The sequence below is a fragment of the Melanotaenia boesemani genome, chromosome 24 (assembly GCF_017639745.1).
Source record: "Melanotaenia boesemani isolate fMelBoe1 chromosome 24, fMelBoe1.pri, whole genome shotgun sequence".
NCBI lineage: Eukaryota > Metazoa > Chordata > Actinopteri > Atheriniformes > Melanotaeniidae > Melanotaenia > Melanotaenia boesemani.
Window position 1 is genome coordinate 21,544,249 of NC_055705.1, and position 18,802 is coordinate 21,563,050.

Sequence of the window (18,802 nt, forward strand, 5' to 3'; positions counted from 1 at the left end):
CGTCTGTAAACTCCCTCCCTACGCTTCCCTTCCATTGTTTGGGCTTTGGTGAGAGGACTGACAGACGCTGCGAATACCATTGGAATGTCCTATGCTGTGGAATGATATTTACATAGGGTAAGCTTTGTATTATTTGAGCTTTTTGTATCTATTTTATTAAAAGTTCTATTAGGCAATAATCTCGCACGAAGGATGCTGTCAATTGGAGCACGCGAGGGAATGGTTAGCCAACCAACCAACGCCGTGCTGAACAACAGTGAAGCTGTCATCCGACCTCACGAGAGCAAAACGTTAAACCGTTAGCTAACGTGTCATTTGTATAAATTTAATACACAAAATTTGAGACAAACTAAATTTTGTTAAAAGATTAACAGCAAGCTTTGTGGTTTCTTTTCTGTATAATTTAGCTATCCAAATACAGATTTCTGAAAAGTTAAGCTAACGTAATATCTTTATTTAAAACCAGCCTTGTAACAAAACAATAGTCTTGGATATTTTAAATACATTCTAGCTTATTGCATACACAACTGAGGGTAACGTAAACCATCTGTGCAGGCCCACTGTTCTTATAGAAAGCCTATATATTAAGTAAAATCAGGTTTTAGTTATAGCAACAAATTTGTTTTTTTTTAAGTCTTGTGGTTTGCTGATCATTTAAGTCCATAAACCTTCCAATAATAGCATCAACTAATTTATTCCCCCAAAACACTCAAAGTTTACTCATTGTTAGAAAGCTGCAGTTATGCAAAGTGTCATATTGCATCCAAATTGTTGCCTTATTTGTGTACAGTAGGCATGCAGAATTGTATAAGAGCACTTGTTGTGGATTTACCATAATAACCTCACAATAACCGATTTTTTTTACAAAAGCATTCTGCTAAATGTATTTTTAAGTTTTCCTCTTAATCGCAGTCTTTCAATCTTTCAATTTATGTATTTTCCTACCCTGATGCATTTTGAGAAGGCCAAAATGCAAAGTTCAATATAAATAAAACTTCTTCTTCTTCTTCTTCTTCTTATTCTTATTATTATTATTATTATTAAATAAAATTAAAAATACTTTATTTATCCCAGAGGGAAATTGTTCAGGAAATATAGAACCTCTAAATAAACATTGGATTTTGTGGCTGGCATGTAAATCTCCTGAACGGGATATAAATGCCTTGAAAATGTTCGTAGATCACTTAAAGGCTAAGCTATCCATCACACACTACCGGTCCTGAGAAATTACTCATAAGCTATAGCACTTAGGGGCACTGTTAGTCTAGTGGGGTTATAAGGGTTAAGGTCATAGATAGATAGATAGATAGATAGATAGATACTTTATTGATCCCGAGGGAGATTCAAGAATTCATGTAGTGTGGTCTGTATTTTTACTGATCAGCAAAGAATCTTGAATATAGAAGTTTTGTTCCAACAGTAGAAGAGTGTGGTCTCATTGGCTCATGCTGCATGTGGCAGGGCAGGATGTGGAAGAAGTCTGCCGATTTCAGTCAGGTTATGCAGTTATAGCCTCTGACGTAGTCAGTGTCACGTGCTGCTTCCCATGCCGGCGTGCAGAAGAATCAGCTCTATTGTTGTGTTGAAGAAGCAAGGCACATGACTGAAAAAGAGATGTCATCCCAAGCTGATTAAATTAGAGTTTCAGATAATTGTTTTAACCTCAGTTTGTACTTGACTATACTGTTGAGTTGCTAACTTTTGCTACTGCTGTGATGGTTGTAGGTCACTTTCTTTTTGAGCATCAGCTGAATGTAGATTAAACATGGTGAGAGGGGAAGTCTTTGAAAAGCTGATGTAAGCAGACATTTCCTGTGGAGCAGCTGTGACAGACTGGAGCTGAGGGCTGCTCTCTTGTTGTGGATTTGACATCTTTGTAATTTTACCAACTATTAAGTGGTGGTTTCTGGAGAGAGATCAGGTTTTCTTTTGAGTGGTTAGTAAAACATAAACCACATATTCCCACTGAATGACCTTGGTTTTATTTAACATTGTTAAAAGGGCAAAGTGCTCCTCTGGGCCTGTGTCTCTACTCATGAGACGACTCGCAGGCATTTGGAGGATTTTTTTAAGATAATCTCAGGTATTTTAAACCAGGGAATAGAAGAAGTATGCCAACCTGATATACTGATGCTGAATCTTTTTGCTCAACTCATGCTAATGGTTAGTACATGAAACTATGGAATGATAAGAGTGCCACAAAAAAAGGAGCAAATGAGGAAATATATAGACAAATATATCAAACAAATATTTTTATATTTTTCATTTATTTTAACATAATTTCATTATTTCTATTAATTTATTTTTCCCCAGTTTCCTTTTTCTTTTCCCCTATTTATTTCCTTATTCTTTTCCATATTTATTTCCTTATACTTTTCTAGAGATCGACCGATATGGATTTCTTTTGGCCGATACCGATACACATCAGCCTTGGCCGTTGGCCGATATGTGCTGCCAATGTTTTTTTTTTTAGCTGATATTTGAAGCCGATACTGTGTTCGTTCCCTAAATTTACATCATAAAATGAAAATAATAGCAATGTTATGTGTTTTTTTTGTTTTACTTTCAAGTTAAAACTTTAGTGATGAAAATATCTCTGGGCTAAATCGTTAATTTATATACATTAGATGCATTTAACACAAGATTGGCCAAGACGGTCATTTTGACCACTTTGAAATATTCAGTAACTTTGTGAAATAAAATCATAAAACCTTGCTGGTCCCTGATCAGCTGATGAGCTTTCATCATTTGTGATTGATAGCTTGGACACGAGGAAATAAATATAATAATATAAATATATATAAAAAAAAAAAAAAAAAAATAGAAGTATTTTTATTTGCTTTAAATATGTGTCAATATATTTCATAATTTATTTCTTTATTCTTTTCCAGATTTATTCTTTTTTTGTGGGACTCCAATCATTTCATATGAAACTGCCCCTCATTCAGTCAATCCTGGTGTCATCTCAGTATATCTTAAACGGTGAGCAGCATGTGTAGACTGTAGGCTTTGCATGCATAACGTCTCTCTTAATCTCCTTTATAAGGCGAATGTTTCAGCTTCACTGTTATATAAGCAGATGGATGTTGCCCAAGGACTCTGCCAGTGGCATGCTTCCTACTACTCATAAACTCACACAGATATGCACATGTGATCACTGGGGTCAGAGAGGATTCTTTTCTATTCCAAGTGTTTTCTAGAAAGATTAGTCAGTTACTCAGTTACCAGTGCTAACACTCCACCGGTGCTACTCAGCTTGTGAGAAGTTTCTAATATCTTCTGCGGCTCTATAGGGAGCTCACATCTGCATGAATAACCCTGATGATGTAATCTGGGTTATCTCAGTTTCAGCTGTGTGACAAATTGTTGGGGTTTATCGACCATTTAAAATCCGTCCCTCGTAAAACTTTATTTCTGTCTGAGGATTTCTGTCATTTCTTTAAGTAGTTTTCAGGAATACTTCTCCAGGCTCCTTGAAGGACTTACCTAAGCTCTTCTTTGGATGTTTCTGCCTTTTGTTCCGTTCTCTGTCCAGATGATCCCACACTGACTGAGTCATTTTGAGGTCCTGAGAGGATTCCTCCCTCCATAAGACCTGTTGCTGTTGATTTTCAGTTTAGTTCTTGTTTCATGTGACATACCTCAGCCTTTGCTCCTGGTGTCCCTTCCTTCAAAAGGGTTTCTTGACAGCCATGTTTCCATGGAAACCATTTTTTGACGACGCTTCAGCCAACAGTAGATGGAGCAACTAAAGGTCCAGATGCATGTCTCAGGTCCTGGTTCAGGTCTTTGCAGGATTTGTTCTTGTTTCTTTCAGATCCTGTTCATCAGCTGTAGATTTAGATGTAGTTTTTTTCTGTTTTATTTAAGAGCTGACACTTCTTCTTTTGTCCTCCACTTGTCCAGTTTCCTCTGATGTTTTAAGGACACACTGCACACCAGTTTTTAGCTGACGGCTATTTAAGAATCACCTTTTTGATGTAAAAACATTAAGAATTGAGGGGTGAATCAAGGCTTCTCTACATTAATGTGCTTGTAATTGCTGTAAAATTAAAAGTTGTATATCACTTACATTGGCACCAAAAATAGAGCCACTGAATCAAATCTTTCTTTCACTTCCCTAGTTTTCTTTGAGAGCTCATCCCTTTAAGACTACATATCCCGCCTCAGTCCTCCAGCCACCCCTTTAAGGCCTGAAAGAATTCCCACAGAGATTGGGAAACAGGATGTGGGACGGACCTGCCTCGCTCCTTGGACCTCCCTAAAACAGCAAGGAAGGGAGAAGGCATGAGTTGCATCAGCTGGCCAGTTAGCTGCTTGTTATAGTGGCACTGTTTCCTCTAGTAAATTGTCATTGACTGGTCTTTTAACTTAGTTAAAGTCGATGTTAGATAATTAGACATGAAAGATCCAGACAATGTGGGAAAGAGACATGCTGGAACACTGGGGAGGCAAATGATCTGCTGCCTGGAGTCAGAGGTGCTCCAGTTACGAGATTAACTGCACATGTTTACTGCCTCTAATCTGGATTATAAACTGAATTGCAGCCTCCATGGAGGTTTCGTGTCCTCATCCCTGGGAGTACTGTCTCTCTAACTGTTCTTTCCTCTACAGGTAAAGGCGTGTGTGTGCACCACCTGTCAACACCAGAACAGGATGTGATGTCTCGGCAATAGCAGCTTCCTTACTCTGTCCATCTTTGTGTTTTTGCGAGTGGGGGGCCCTTCCCCCCCCACTCCAAGGACCAGACATGTTTGAAATGAAACCTCGGACAGTGGAGAAGAAGGAGTCGAGCACAGAGACAGGTGAGGCATTTGTTGGTGGCAGTATTTTGTCAGTAAAATAACAACAAAGCTGCTGCATGCTAACTGTTAGCTTTTAAAAATGCTTTTATGTCGCTGTCACGCCTCCCCTAGCTACAGTATGCTGTGTCTTTAGGCCTGATGCTATAGTTAGCCCCATCCGCCCCAGTAAACCACATATTCACTCAAGTGGAAGGACATTGGCTTTTACAGTGACTCACGCTCACACTGATGTCTCATCAGTCCATGTCTGCACTCCTCTCTCCCTAAAGCTGCTGGATTTCACCTACATGCAAAGGATTTATTGCTCATTTACAGTAGATTTAAACATGCTAAAATCTTTATAGTTTCCTGTAAGCTGTATGGATAGGGAGCCATTTTTATATATTTATAAATGTTATATTTAGAATGTTTGAAGATTTAGACCAAAAATATACTTGCTTTTAATTACATGTATTTTATCATATTTGTTTGTTTCAAGTATCATTTGTGCACTTCCTCAGAAATTAATGCTAGCTGTTATTTATAGGATTTACCAGTATGGGAAATGTAGGGACCAGTTTGACCAGTATATCCACAGTGGTGAAAATGACGTTTCTGCAGTGATCTCAAATTAACCAAACATTATTATATGTTGTTATATAATTTCCATGTTTATCGCTTTGTTTTTACTCCACAAATTAAGCAACTCTGTCTGGTCTGGTTCTCTAACGCGCCCTTTAGTGGAATCCTGTGGTATCAAACGTAGTCTACAAAGAACTATGTGAACAATGACGCTACGTTCACACTGTAGTCAAAAGTGGACCGAATCTGACCCTTTTGCCTAAATGTGACCCATATAAGATCTTTTAATGACAGTTTGAAAAACTCAAATCCTATTTTTCCAAATCTAACCCAGACCACTTTCATACATGGTGTTGAGTCAGATCCATATCTGATGTTTTTCAGAGCAGCCTCAGTCTGAACGGTCGTGTAACATTTCATATATCATAATTTTGTAGGCACAGATTACATGTAGAAATTGATCCAGACATGCTAATTTGTGCTGGATCCATATTTACCTCCATAAAAAAACATGCTGTGTGTGACGTCACATCTTCTGTGCATGCAGGTCACTTCAGGGCTGTAGACGGTTCACACTGGAGTCTGACGCAGTCACATTTAAATTACTATGTGAACAAGGTGAACAAAAGGGATCCCAGCAAATATTCAAATTGAGCTTTAAGACCTGCAGTGTCGATGTCGCCTTATGCTGGTTACATACATAAAGTTCAGGTTAAAAAAAGAATATAGTTGCTTTTATTTATCCATATGTGTCATGATTGCTATCTTGCTGTCCGTGTACATCCTTAGAAATGATTGATAGTTATTATTAGGGATGTTTCGGGTTACAGGGTCTGCTGTTGTTAAAATTAGCATATAGTTGTAAAGAAAAGCTTGCAGACCAAGTCTGCAGTTGCCTACATCTTTATGTGTTACTGCTGGTGGTCATGGCATGTCTGCTTTGGGAGCTTTACATACCGTCTACTGTATGATGCTTTTGCTTCTACCGTCACCTTCAGATCAACCAAATACTAACCTTCCATATTGCTGCCATCTTAACTGTTTGCATCTCATAATTCTGGTAGTTCTTTGGTGTGTTTCTCACTCCAACAATAATAAACATAGAATACAAGAAAATATATAAGTTACACCAGGGGTGTCAACTCATTTTAGTTCAGGGACCACATACGGCACAATTTGATCTAGTTTTCTTAAAGTTTTGTTCTAGGAACCCAAAAAGAATATCATTAACTGAATAATTTGACTCAAACTATGGGATGAAATGAGCCCTGAATCTGTCTAACTTCCAGATGAAGGGCTGGGCAGCAGCGGGAAGCAGTACGGCTCCGGCTCGCTGGGCTCCGGTTCGGCCGGGTCCGGGTCCATGTACCTCTCAGACAGTCAGGACTGGGTTGTTTCCCCGAGCTGCTCTCCAGACGAAGGTCCTGGCCAGCTCAACGCCATCTCCCCCATGCTGGCCGAAGAAACCCTCCGCTACATGAGTAAGTGCATATTTTTTTCTGCCTCTCTGCCTACTTTCTTCTGATTGGTTAAGCCTGTGCTGACATCAGCCAGCAGATGGTGCGTCTGTAAGTGCATTTGGCACGTGAAGGACTCGGTTTATTCAACTCACATCCAGTTCAATAAAAACCTCAGGGATTTACTGTGGGTAATGTTTAATACAGGGTTCATCTTCAATTCATTTTTGTTTGTTTTTGTGTGATGCACTGATACTGTGTGTGTGTGTGTAAGTATGTGTGTGAGAGGGAGATAAAGAAAGGAATTTAGTGATCCTGCCAGAGTTAAGTGCAGCTGAGTTCAAAGCCAGGGCCAGAGTCACGAGACGAGCAGTTATGTGGGTGAGCGCGGGAGGGGGTGCAGGGTGGACAGACAGAAGATGAAGGCAGGACAGTAGAGAGAAGACACGGACCATGCCGGTTCTAAACATCCACAATGAGGAGGCGTATGAAAACTTTGCGGTGGAAGGTGAGCGATGGCATGCTGCAGACAAACTGATAGACGTTGTTGATGTTCAGAAGAAGCAGCTTTAGTCATTGCAAGGTCAGGCAGAGCATGTTGGGGGTGGAGGGAGTTTATTTTTCTTGACAGACGGGAAGTAGGTGAAGCTATGCAGGAACAGTGTTAACCATCAGAGAGCAAACTTCCTGTTTTTAATCTGCGCAACAGTTTGCAGAGCTGCTTTGATCTAATGTGGATTTGCCTTTCTTACTTTTTGCTTTCCCTAAAACAATAAAATCATCTAAAAGTACTGCACACAAAAAATAAAACCTATGTATATGTTGCTCATGTGAGGAAAGTACTGTAAAACAGTCTCAGTGTCGTTTTACTGCTTGCTCTACTTGTGCAGTGTAAAAGCAAACAGCCTATTAATAGCCAGTGTCTTGGCATGTTAATCAGCAAATGAAGAGACGTGTGAGAACACTTAGGAAAGTGAAGTTCTGGCTTATTGTACATTACGCTGACGTTTTTAATAGTATAAATATTTTAAATTATTTAAGCATTATTTAAGCTGTAGTGGATCTGTGTGCTGGACGGTTAATGTCAGATTGAAGTGTGGAAAATATCAGATTGTGGCTGCAGAAGGACGAAGGAGACGCTGGAGGATCTAATTCATCACATTCAATGTGATCACAACACAAGAACTATGATAGCACTTCTCATGTCTTACCTGACGCTTAACTTTTTTAACTTTCCTGTAAACCTTTAACCAATATGGAGGTATATTTCATTCACTAGTAAAAACTGATTAGTCAGTCAATAAGATAATTTTTACTCTCCAAAATTCAGTTTTTTTAAATGAATGAGAGTTTTTATTAAAGAAAAGTAAGAAAAAGGGGGAAAAATCTGTTTGTTTTTTCCTGAACTAACAATAAAATTTCCTCATAAATAAAGAAAAAAAATCTGTTCTGTTTTTCTGAATTTCAGATAATTTCCACCTCCTAAAAATAGAAATGTGTTAGTTTCTTTTTAAATTATTGATATTTTTTTTAACTAAAAAAAAGAAGAATAATTTATGTTTGAAATAACCAGATAATTTTACTAAAAATAAAGAGTAAAATAAATCCATTAGTTTTTTTCTGAATTATCTAGATCATTTTTACTAAAAAGAATAGAAAATCAATTTAGCTTTTTTAAATTTACAAGAAAAAAAATTTTGTTCTGTTTTTGTGAAGTAAGATATTTTTTACCCAAACATAAAAAAGTCTCTTTTTTTTTAATTAACAAGATGATATTTACTTAAAAGACAAAAAACTTGTTATTCTGAGTCAAAAGGATCATTTTCACGTGAAACTGAATATGGACTTTTTTTTACATTTGTAATTATTACATAGCTTTTTATATTTAGTTATTTATTTGTTCAAGTAACTGCAACAACCTTCCAGCAGACAGTTATTTCCTGCAGTCCTTTTTTTTTCTTGTCCTCTTTTTCTGCCACAGTTAAATGCTCCACCTCCTGCTGATGGTGTCAGATGCTGGTGTCAAAGGTCCACCATGTTGCACAAGCAACCTTTTGAACATTGTTATTGTGTGTGGTCCACGAATCGGGATCAAAACAGCTGGACTACTTTTGTAAGATGTTGGACTTGCAGTTATCTAATTTACTGTGGTCAGAGTTCAGCCAACTTTCTTCTAAGTTACTTTATAAACCAGCGTCGCTGTGAGCAGACTGTGTGACTGCATGTGGAGTAAAAATGGTCAAACCAAACCATGGATATGCTTGACCTACACAAAGACGCCGCTCTCCACAGAGGTACAGTGAAGAGATATTTGTGTGTGTGGGTGTGTAAGCAGGAACCTGAGATTGTTTGCATTGTGTATGCACTTCAGCCGTCTTCCTGCTTGTGATGAAGATAGCCGTGCAGGGTGAGGTTTATTTTTACCCATCGGGTGTTGGAGGAGACAGCAGCGTCCGAATCCAGAGGTCACTGTGGGCGTCAGGTTACTGGAAGAGTGCTGTCATCCGTTTCAGGAGCTGCCGCATTCTGCTTTTAATCCCTGCTTAAATGTTTGTTTTATTTCTGTACTATTGTTGAAGAAAAGGTAAAAGAGTTACGAACATGTTTTTTTCTTTTGCTATGACTGCTCCAATTATGGTTTTCTTTACTTTTCCCTCAATCAAAGCCAAATAAAAGTGTTCAGAATGAATATCTTTTAGGCCAGAGTGATGACTGTAGTCCCTCGGTTTAAAGGGCTCTCAGTCCTAACAGATGGCTCAGTGATTGGAGTTGCCGCTTCTCTTTAAACAGGTGGAAGGAGAGGCGGTGCAGCGCCGGTGACTCCGACTCAGGTGCTAAAAGCAGAACAGACTAATGAGTAGAGTCTCAGAGTGTCCAGAAACTAATGTTTTGACTTAAAGCTGAAGTATCAAAGCTTCAGCTTAATTCTCTGCTTTTCTTATCAACATCTGTGGCAGCTGGCTAGGCTTTTCTTTCCCCTTCTTTTTCTGTTATCATCCTTTTCCTTTCTGTCCGGTTGGTCTTTAAACAATCTCATTGCTTCTACTCCTTCTGAACTTTCCCTTCTTTTCTCCTTTTCTCTCTCTAGCATATCTTGCTTTGGAGCCTTCTTCTTATTCCCACCCTGGCTCTCAGAGCCTCTCCAAAGGTATCTTTTCTCTCCCTTACCTGCCTACCACCTTCTCATTTAGCAGCATTGTAGGAGAGGGGCTTCGGTTTTCTCCAGAACCTGGGACTGCTTGCCCCTCTCTGCATTTTGCATGTAGATGGCAGCAGACAAGAGATGTGCATAAGAAAGATCTGCTGTCTGCTACTGTTAACAGCTCGTAGTACAGTAGCCCTGGTTAGTGTGGGGTGGTGTCTATTAATGTAAAACCAGAGTTGCTTTGACATTCAGACCACCAGCAACCAAACTGTTATGTTGTTGATCTCACAAATGACCTGCTGTTGCATTAAAAGCCTTTGTAACAATTTATCCACACAAGTCCATAATTGGCTGCTGAACATCAGACAGTTAATGATATAAAAAGATCATATGACTGCAGTAAGTAAGTAGATTGGGATCAAATAGCTGCTAATGTTGCTTGTGGTCAGAATGTTGTATTGGGTAGTAAAGTGCTGTAAACCCAGCATGCTATTCTGAACTGTCCACTAGTTTTAGTTTTATTTGCATTTGGGGTTTTGTGTGGAGTTGTTGGGTGTAAATTTTGCATGCACGTGTCACAGTTGGTTTAGTAGATTACATGCATGCTGCCCAAAAATGACATTTTCCTTCTGCTCAGTCCTCAGTGCCGATCGTGTGGAGCAGATGACTAAGACCTACAATGACATCGAAGTGGTCACACACCTTTTGGCTGAGGTAAGAATCCACTTATTTAAAGAAATTGGCTTTGTACTGAAACAAAAAAGCAGGAGATAATTCTCTGTTTGACTTTGGGTGTTCTGTTCTGCTATTGGACAGCGAGACAGAGACTTGGAGCTGGCAGCTCGGATTGGTCAGTCACTTCTGCAGAGAAACCACCTCCTGCAGGAACGCAATGAGGCCTTGGAGGAACAACTAGCACAAGCTGTGGATCAGGTAGTTCATTAATAAATGATAAACATATAAATCTTTCAATGTTTTCCATAAAAAGTAAAGAAAAAGTTAGAATTTGCTTCAAGGATCCTTAAAATTAAAATCTAGGTTTGCTAAGTAGGATTTTTTGGTTGCATTTTACACCATAGAAGTGTATTGTCACAAAAATACGGAGTGACACAGCTACGGTTTCATGTATAACAAACCTGAGGAACCAATCCTGTTAACTTGCTCGGTGAAAACAAGATCTTTTTTAACATTAGCAAACACATCATTAGCTGTTTGCTAATATAGTCAAGTTGTTGTAGCCAAATAAATGGAAGTAGAGCTAATTAACATTTTCATTGGTTGAATTTATTAACCCTTAAAAGCTGACCCAAATTAACAAAATTTATAGAAAAAAATAACAAATATATACTTACAATTTATTACTGTTTAATGTCAAATTATTGTAGTGCAAAAGGCATCCACCAGGGGGCAGAAGACAACTAACAGAGTGTGTACAACATGGTTTTATAGCAAAGCTTTTAAAGGGCTGAATGAGACAATTGTTTCAGGTGACATTTCTATATTATAGGGCATTAATACAGTATTTTTATGGAGAAAAAAAATCTGTATAAAACATATTTAAAGGTGAGCTACCCCTTTAACACCTTAACAACTTGTTTTGCTAAAGCTCAAAGTACAACTCCAGTAAATTCAGTCACATGTAATAAAGATGTTACATCGTTTTCCTTTGTTTAAACCTGTTTCTCAGAGTTTTCAGTGTTGAACTTTGAAGATAATTAAAAAAAAAAAGCCATAAAGTAGTAAGTAGTTGGTAAACACTTCATCCAAACTTACTCTTCTGGTCAGGTTCACCAGCTGCAGCATGAGCTCAGTAAGAAGGACGAGTTGCTGCGGATGGTGGCCAGCGCCTCGGAGGAGAACGAGACCGACTCCAGCGTGTCCACCCCCATGCGGCAACCTCAGCAGCTGGGAGGAACCGCTGCTGCTGCACTAAACCAGCTGGAGTCTCTGCAGAACAAGCTGCAGGAGCTGGAAGAGGAAAACGTGATGCTGAGGTCTGAGGTACGTCGCTTTCAGGGTCAGAAATAAAATAGACTAATGTGCTTTGATGAATTTGGTGTGTGTTGTAAACTTTAGTGTTTTTGCTCTCCAGGCGTGCCAGCTGAAGAGAGACACTATGACGTATGAGGAGAAGGAGCAGCAGCTTGTCAGCGATTGTGTCAAGGAGCTCCGTAAGTCAAACACACCAACACAATGATCATTTACAGGGTTTCAACAGCTTTAACTCACTTTACTCATTGTCTCAGGCGAGTCCAACAGCCAGATGGTGTCCCTGACAGATGAGCTGTCTCAGAAGAACGAGGAGCTGCTCAGACACCAGGAGGAAATCGCTCAGCTGCTCTCCCAGATTGTAGAGCTGCAACGCAGAGTGAAGGATGTAAGCAGGCCTGAGTTCTGTTACGTCCACATACGATGACAAACACATTTTCTTCTATGATAAATCTCATGTTGTTTTTCTGCAGCTGGCTCTGGAGAAAGAGGAGCTGAGGATCCATCTGCAGGCATCTAAAGAGGCTCAGCGACAGCTCACCACAGAGGTATCGCTGCTAGAGCTACTGCTAGTATTCATACAGATTTATTTTATTCATTCATCAGCGAATGAAACACAATCAATACAAGGAGTTCCAGATATACAAGAGACGTATAATTTCATACAAAAGTGCTAAAAAAGTGGATTTAAAAGTTATTAAAATGACTGTTGTTTTTCTACTGTGCTTAAAATGAGTTTAAAATGACTCCACAGTCTGTGTGACATCATCATACCAATGCAAAAGTCAATCAGCTGATAATGATGACCAGTTGACCTGCAGTGACGAATCAGAGCTTCCCATCCTTTTTTATAAATGTTATTACTCCATGATAGACAGCATCCGACATGTGTAGGGCTCTGTTCCTAAAGAAAAGGCCTAATTTTAGTTTCAACTTCTTTATAAGGTGTTCAATGTGGAACTTTAAGCAAAGTTTTCATAATTAAGAAGTCTAGTTATTTAGGAGAATGGAGTAAAAGACCATAACTCCGTTCATCTGTGTGTGTTGCAGCTGAACGAGCTGGCGGAGAGGAACGATGAGTGTGTAGAGATGCTCCACGAATACCAGGAAGAGATCAAAGAACTTCGCAGCAAAAACACTCCTTCCACAGGGCTGCGACGGCATCACTCCTATGGCCTCTACCCTATGGTGAGACGATCCGCCTCAGACTTGACGTGTGGTGCAGCAGCACATTTTAATTATATGTGTGTTTTCAGGATTCTTTGGCGGCAGAGATTGAGGGCAGTATGAGGAGAGAGCTGAGCGTGGAGGAGGAAACTGCCTATCAGGACCAAAGGTTAGAGACTTGAGTGAACCAGTGAAAGGATGCTGTTTGTCTTCTTCTGGATGAAGTCACTTTTTAATTTTCTGAATCTCTCTTCAGAATTTCCCAGAAGCGAGTCTTCCAAACGGTTCGCTCGGTCAACGCCTCTGTAGTTCGAGCCTCTTCGGCCACACCACCTATCCCTGGCTCTGGTCAGAGCTCTCTGGTGATGACAGCCCAACCCTTCCAATCTACTCAGGGGTAAAAGAACTGCTGCTTTATTGTCTGGTATTTAGCTCACGAGTTTGGAGCCTTTCAGATAACATGGTGCATCTGTGTTTGCAGGGACGAGGTGCGAATGGGCCAGCCCGGCTCTCCAGGAGGAAATGACCTCAACAAAGCACTCCACCGCCTGTCGTTGCGGCGACAGAACTTTCTGTCCGAGCGACAGTTCTTCCAGGCTGAGCGTGAGAAGAAGCTACATGCCCTGGCAGGGGCGGAGGCAGACAGGGAGGGCAGCGGCTGCAGCTCGCCGATGGGCAGCGTGTTCTCCTCCTTCTCCAACCTGTCGGATATCTCAATCAGCTCCAGCGTTTTTAAGACCTTCCTGCCTGAGAAGCTTCAGATTGTCAAACCTATGGAAGGTAACATTTAGCAGGGTAGCCATGTTTTCTTTAGCTACAGCTTTACAGCTGGTCACCTCCCAGTACCCTTCCAGTCCCGTTTAACACAGAACAGGTGTTGGAATCTGGCTGATTTACATTTTAGCTTTCTCTTGTCCAGGAAAATATTCAGGCTACAGACTCAGTAAAAGCATCTTTTATACACTTGCATGCTAAACAGTGAAACAAATTACCTGAAAATATGAACAGGACTAATCTTTGGGTCTGAAACATGTAAGACTTTATAAACATCTATACATAGTTGGTCAATTAATAGTTCAAAATAAAAAAAAATTATATTTAACAAATAAATAATAAATTTACCAAAAACACAATCTTGTTTTACAAGTTTTCCCATTTTATAACTATTATGTAAATAACACCTCTAAGCTATTATGTGACAATAATAAAGCCAGCAAGTAAGATAGCTAAAAACTAATGTTGGCTTTAAATAATTCACTTCTTATGTTTTTGATTTAAAGTTGGGTCTTGCTGATTTTGACTAACTGATTCTGACCTAAGGAAACAAATGCACTTGCCAAATACAAATGCTTTTATCTTTCAAGCCTTTCATACATTTTTTTAATACTGATAAACATTAGGGACAGTCAATTAATTTGGAAGAATGGCTGGAAATTTAAACTCTGTAAAGGATATAATTTCACAATATTTCTTTCGTCAGAGGCTGAGAACTAGCCTAAGTGCTGCAAGCTAGTTTTAAGCTAGGTTTAGCTTGACTTGTCATTTTATGGGAAAATGTTTTAGCTACAAAAGTTTTGCTAATAAGTAAATTAGTTTAATTATTTTTAAATGTAAATATTTAAAATGTTTTTTTTTCTCCCCATGCTTACAGAATTCAAGTAAATTTCAAATAGCAGTTATGATAAGCCTAGCTTAAGTGGCTAAATGTTTTTGCTCACTTAAGCTAGGCTATGCAGTCATTTGGGCAAACAACTGGTCTGTTATAATATGTAGTGTAATATAATCTCTGTTATCGAAATTTTAATACATTTTAGACATTTTAACCATATCTTATATTTTCCTTTTTACTGTTTTTTTATCAGTAAGTTACTTTTTAGCAAGCTAATGCTTGTTATGTTGTTTTAGTTTACTGGTTACTGGCATGTCATTTGATGTTTTCTTGTTTAATGATTACAGTTTTTAATTAAATCTCCAAGAAAATAAACATATCTCCTAATCCCGAGGCTATAGCAGTTTATAAATTAAAAAAAATAATTGGCTGCTTGATTTAATTTGTTATATAAACCAACTTCTTTACATTTTCAGTCATTATAAATTTAGTAATATATTATAATAAATATAAATATTGTCTTCATAGGCTCACTGACGCTCCACCACTGGCAGCAGCTTGCCAAACCCCACCTGGCAACTATCTTGGACCCACACCCTGGGGTTGTTACCAAGGGTTTTCGGCCTCTAGCTCAAGATGCTGTGTACCACCTCTCTGACATGGAGGAGGATGAGGAGAGCGAAGAGCATGAAGATATTGCTGTCCTTGAGAAAGGAGCTGCAGAGCAGGGGAAAGAAGATGTTGATGAGGAAGAGGAGGATAGAGGGATTACCTTCAAGGTACACTGTTCATCTACACCTGAAGAAAAGAAGGACAGAAAAACCTCTGTGGCAGTTCTCCCAACCCCTGTTGTCTCCTCGACCCTGCCGGCATCACCTGTTGTGCTGTCTGCCTCCTCTTCGGTCCAACCAGACCTCGGTCATGTCACTGGGAAATCCAGTTCATTTCAGCCCATTCCAGGAGTTTCCGCAGCAACGGTTCAATCACAAAGTCCAATTTCCACTCCAACATCAACAGCATCTTCATGCGGTACTAAATCACTTCAAATAATTACTTTAAATATGCAAGTCGCGCATACTACCTTGTTTTTGTGAGTTTCTCATTATATGTTTGTTTTTAGTTCAAAATCCTGGAAAGTGTCAGAGCTCCACCTTCTCTACCTACACCATCACAACCTGTCGCATCCTGCATCCTAGCGACATCACACAGGTCACCCCAAGGTCAGTCCCACCCACTACTTCCTGTTGCTAGGAGCAGATCCTGTTAGTCGGGGATCAAAAGGGACATCTTAACCCTTAGAGGTCTGAGCCTACTTTAGCCATTTTTAATACTTTTGATTTATTTACCACATTTCTCATACCCATGCTTTATCTTTTTTTTCCCCAGTGCAACCTCACCTATATCATATAATAATTAGATTTTCCCTTTAACCAACTTTATTAACAAAAACACAAAATCATAAATTCATCGTAAATTTTACAATTACAATAAAAGCCACAAACTTGCCTAATTAACAGTTTGGAGGCAGAACAAGTAATGTAGGTTGCAAATATTACTTTAATAATTAAAATTGAAAAAATAGTGAAAATATAGACAAAACATTTCTTATAAAAACATGTGAACAGATAGATTGTTGTTTAAAAATTAATCAAATATGACATGACTTTCTGTTTTTTTTTAACCTTTTCTCTGCTTTGTCTTTTCAGTTCCCAGTCGTCTCTTTTGGTCAATACGCCCAGCTCCATGAGAACAGGTCCAAGTACCCCTGTTACACCCTGCAGACTGAGTCTCGGTGACTCCTTCCCCCCTCGCCGTCCCCCAACACGTCCCAGCGGCTTGGCCAAGCTGGTCATGGAGAGGGGCATTTCTGCACAAGTTTCCACGGACACCCCACCTTCATCACCGAGACCTGCCTCCCTGTCCCGGCCGCCCCTGATGTGCCTCCTGCCAGGCACTCCGCCTAACTCCCCCTCTCATTCGCCTGCTCCTTCCCCTGTGCCTATGGAGCCCCGCCAACACCCAGCTGACAATTTCCTGGCTTCGAGACCTGCAGAGCTTTTTCTCCAAGATGTTTATGGGTTGAACCTGGGCCGAGCCCCTCATCCTGACCTACCGAGCCCCTCCAAAGAAACAACAGCCCTCATCTTGTGCCCTAAATCTGGCCAAGCCAAGCCCAACCCGGTCAGCGTTGGTCTGGTAGAGAGGCTCCGGAGGCTAGGATTCGCCAAGGTGCTGCACGGCTCAGAGTCCGATGCTTCAGCACCCCGCCATGATTCGGCCACTTTTGTGTCGGCAGGTGGAGGAAGCCTGTTGGACGGCCTTAGGCGCAACCAGAGCCTTCCAGCCATGATTGGTGCCCAAGCGGGGCATATGTCAGCAGGTAATCCCAGACCTCCACCTCATCCCACCTCTCTGGCTATTCCCCCACCACCATGGGGAAATCTTAAAGAGCGACGGCGGCATCTCGCCTCAATCTCACATCCTCCGAGAAGTTCAGAGAAGCACTGACAGGAGGAGCTGGGTGCCACAGGCGATGACATGACCCTCTTTATTTTGACCTTCATCCCATAGATAATGAGGGCATCGGTGGAAAGAACAATCCCTCAGTTTTATGACATCATTTTAAAGCACAATTTAACTTGACTGTTTTTAGTGATGCTAATCAGTGTGTGTCTGCCATGATGCTAGGCCTTAGTGGGTTATTCTGTTCAGTGAGGCCCTGGATGCTCAGATACAGATAGAGGGGGAAGAAAGAAAAGCATAGAGGTGAATGAGGGTTTGTGCAAGTGATAAAATGAGTAAGAAAAGACTTTTAAAGAAAGTGAAAGCACGTTTATTTTAGAAGATAAATGAAGGTTAAATGAAAGATTGAGTGTCCAGGATCTTAATGTTCCAAGGGCTTGTTGTGTAGAACGCTGTAAAAACTTTAGTCTAATTGAACTGTAACATGCTAGCCTACTACACAGCTGTAAGAGCAAACTGCCAGGCTAATCTTATAGTCAGAACATGCTTTTGAACATGCCAGTATTTTAATATTTATATATAAAAACTTAACAGTTGTCCATTGTTGCATGGATGTCTGGTAGCCGTCCATGTGCCGTGGCCAAGCGTCTGCATGAACAATAACCTTGCCTCCAGGTCCCAGCATGCATCTGTCAGCAGACAGGTGGGACCAGACTTCAGGCAAGGTCTGAACCAAATCGGACGCCAAAAGAAAAAAAAATTAGAAGGATGATGGGTCTGTTTCCCTTCAGGTTCTTGCTTTTTAATGGTATGAGGCCTTAAGCTGAGGCAGGGACCGATCTGAAGTTCTCAGCTTCTTCTTTTTTTTTTTGTTTTCAGCCATCTTGCTTGTCTCAGGCCTGCGATGCATTCAGGTTTAGTAAAATAAGGAGAAAAACCACCGATTTATCATTTTACTCGTGTTTCAAAGGGTTTAAAAAGGTGCCATGAAATGAGACCAAATATCTGCAGTTCACACATCAACCAGCAGGTGGAGCCATTTAGGCATCTACATGCTACTTGTATAGTTTTAGGAAATTAAACATAAGAAAACTTGTTTTATTAGTTTTTTTTGTTGTTAGCTTGACCAGTGAGAACCCTCAGCCTTAGTACTCCTGCTCCTAAATGCATCATCTAAACCCTCCAACTGAGTATCTGCACTTTGAATTTAGTGTTTTAAACTTTAAAGTATATTAATCCTAACATTGACAAACTTTTGCATAATGCGTGCCTATTGTAAAAATGTCTGCTAACCTTTTTGTCATGTTTTAAGTTATGCATCTTGCTTTCCATATGAAGGGAATTCATGTTAAGCTAAAGTGACCGAACATTTTATAAAAGAAAAACTTTCGGCTGAATGCCTCATATTTAGAGGATTAGAGGGAAACAGCAAGCGCATTGTGTAAAGGTTTTACATTTGTCATATCTTGTCTTTTCTGTGAGTGTCTGTCTAAAATCTAAAATGTACAGTGATTTTTGTTCATGCCTCCCCTCTGTGATCAGGATTCTCTCATTATTACTAATTTTGAGTTGCCTCTTTTTCTAAATAAAGTATTGCAAACAAAAT

The 18,802-nt window shown here is 39.8% G+C and overlaps 1 protein-coding gene across 2 annotated transcripts; it reads left to right on the top strand.

Annotated features, from left to right (window-relative positions):
- The first annotated feature begins 9 nt into the window (after positions 1–9).
- Positions 10–18,799, top strand: trak2 (trafficking protein, kinesin binding 2). Of its 2 annotated transcripts, XM_041978556.1 has the most exons (17): positions 10–117; positions 4,615–4,805; positions 6,656–6,847; positions 9,912–9,971; positions 10,606–10,682; positions 10,785–10,901; positions 11,754–11,969; positions 12,061–12,139; positions 12,215–12,345; positions 12,431–12,505; positions 13,008–13,145; positions 13,214–13,293; positions 13,381–13,521; positions 13,606–13,904; positions 15,262–15,762; positions 15,854–15,953; positions 16,440–18,799. In XM_041978556.1, the coding sequence occupies exons 2-17, from the start codon at positions 4,751–4,753 to the stop codon at positions 17,239–17,241; spliced, it is 3,063 nt and encodes a 1,020-aa protein (XP_041834490.1). In that variant the 5' UTR covers positions 10–117; positions 4,615–4,750; the 3' UTR covers positions 17,242–18,799. The 2 variants fall into 2 exon arrangements, with proteins under 2 accessions (XP_041834490.1, XP_041834491.1); XM_041978557.1 differs by lacking the exon at positions 9,912–9,971 and having other exon boundaries at positions 11–117.
- The last annotated feature ends 3 nt before the right edge of the window (positions 18,800–18,802 follow it).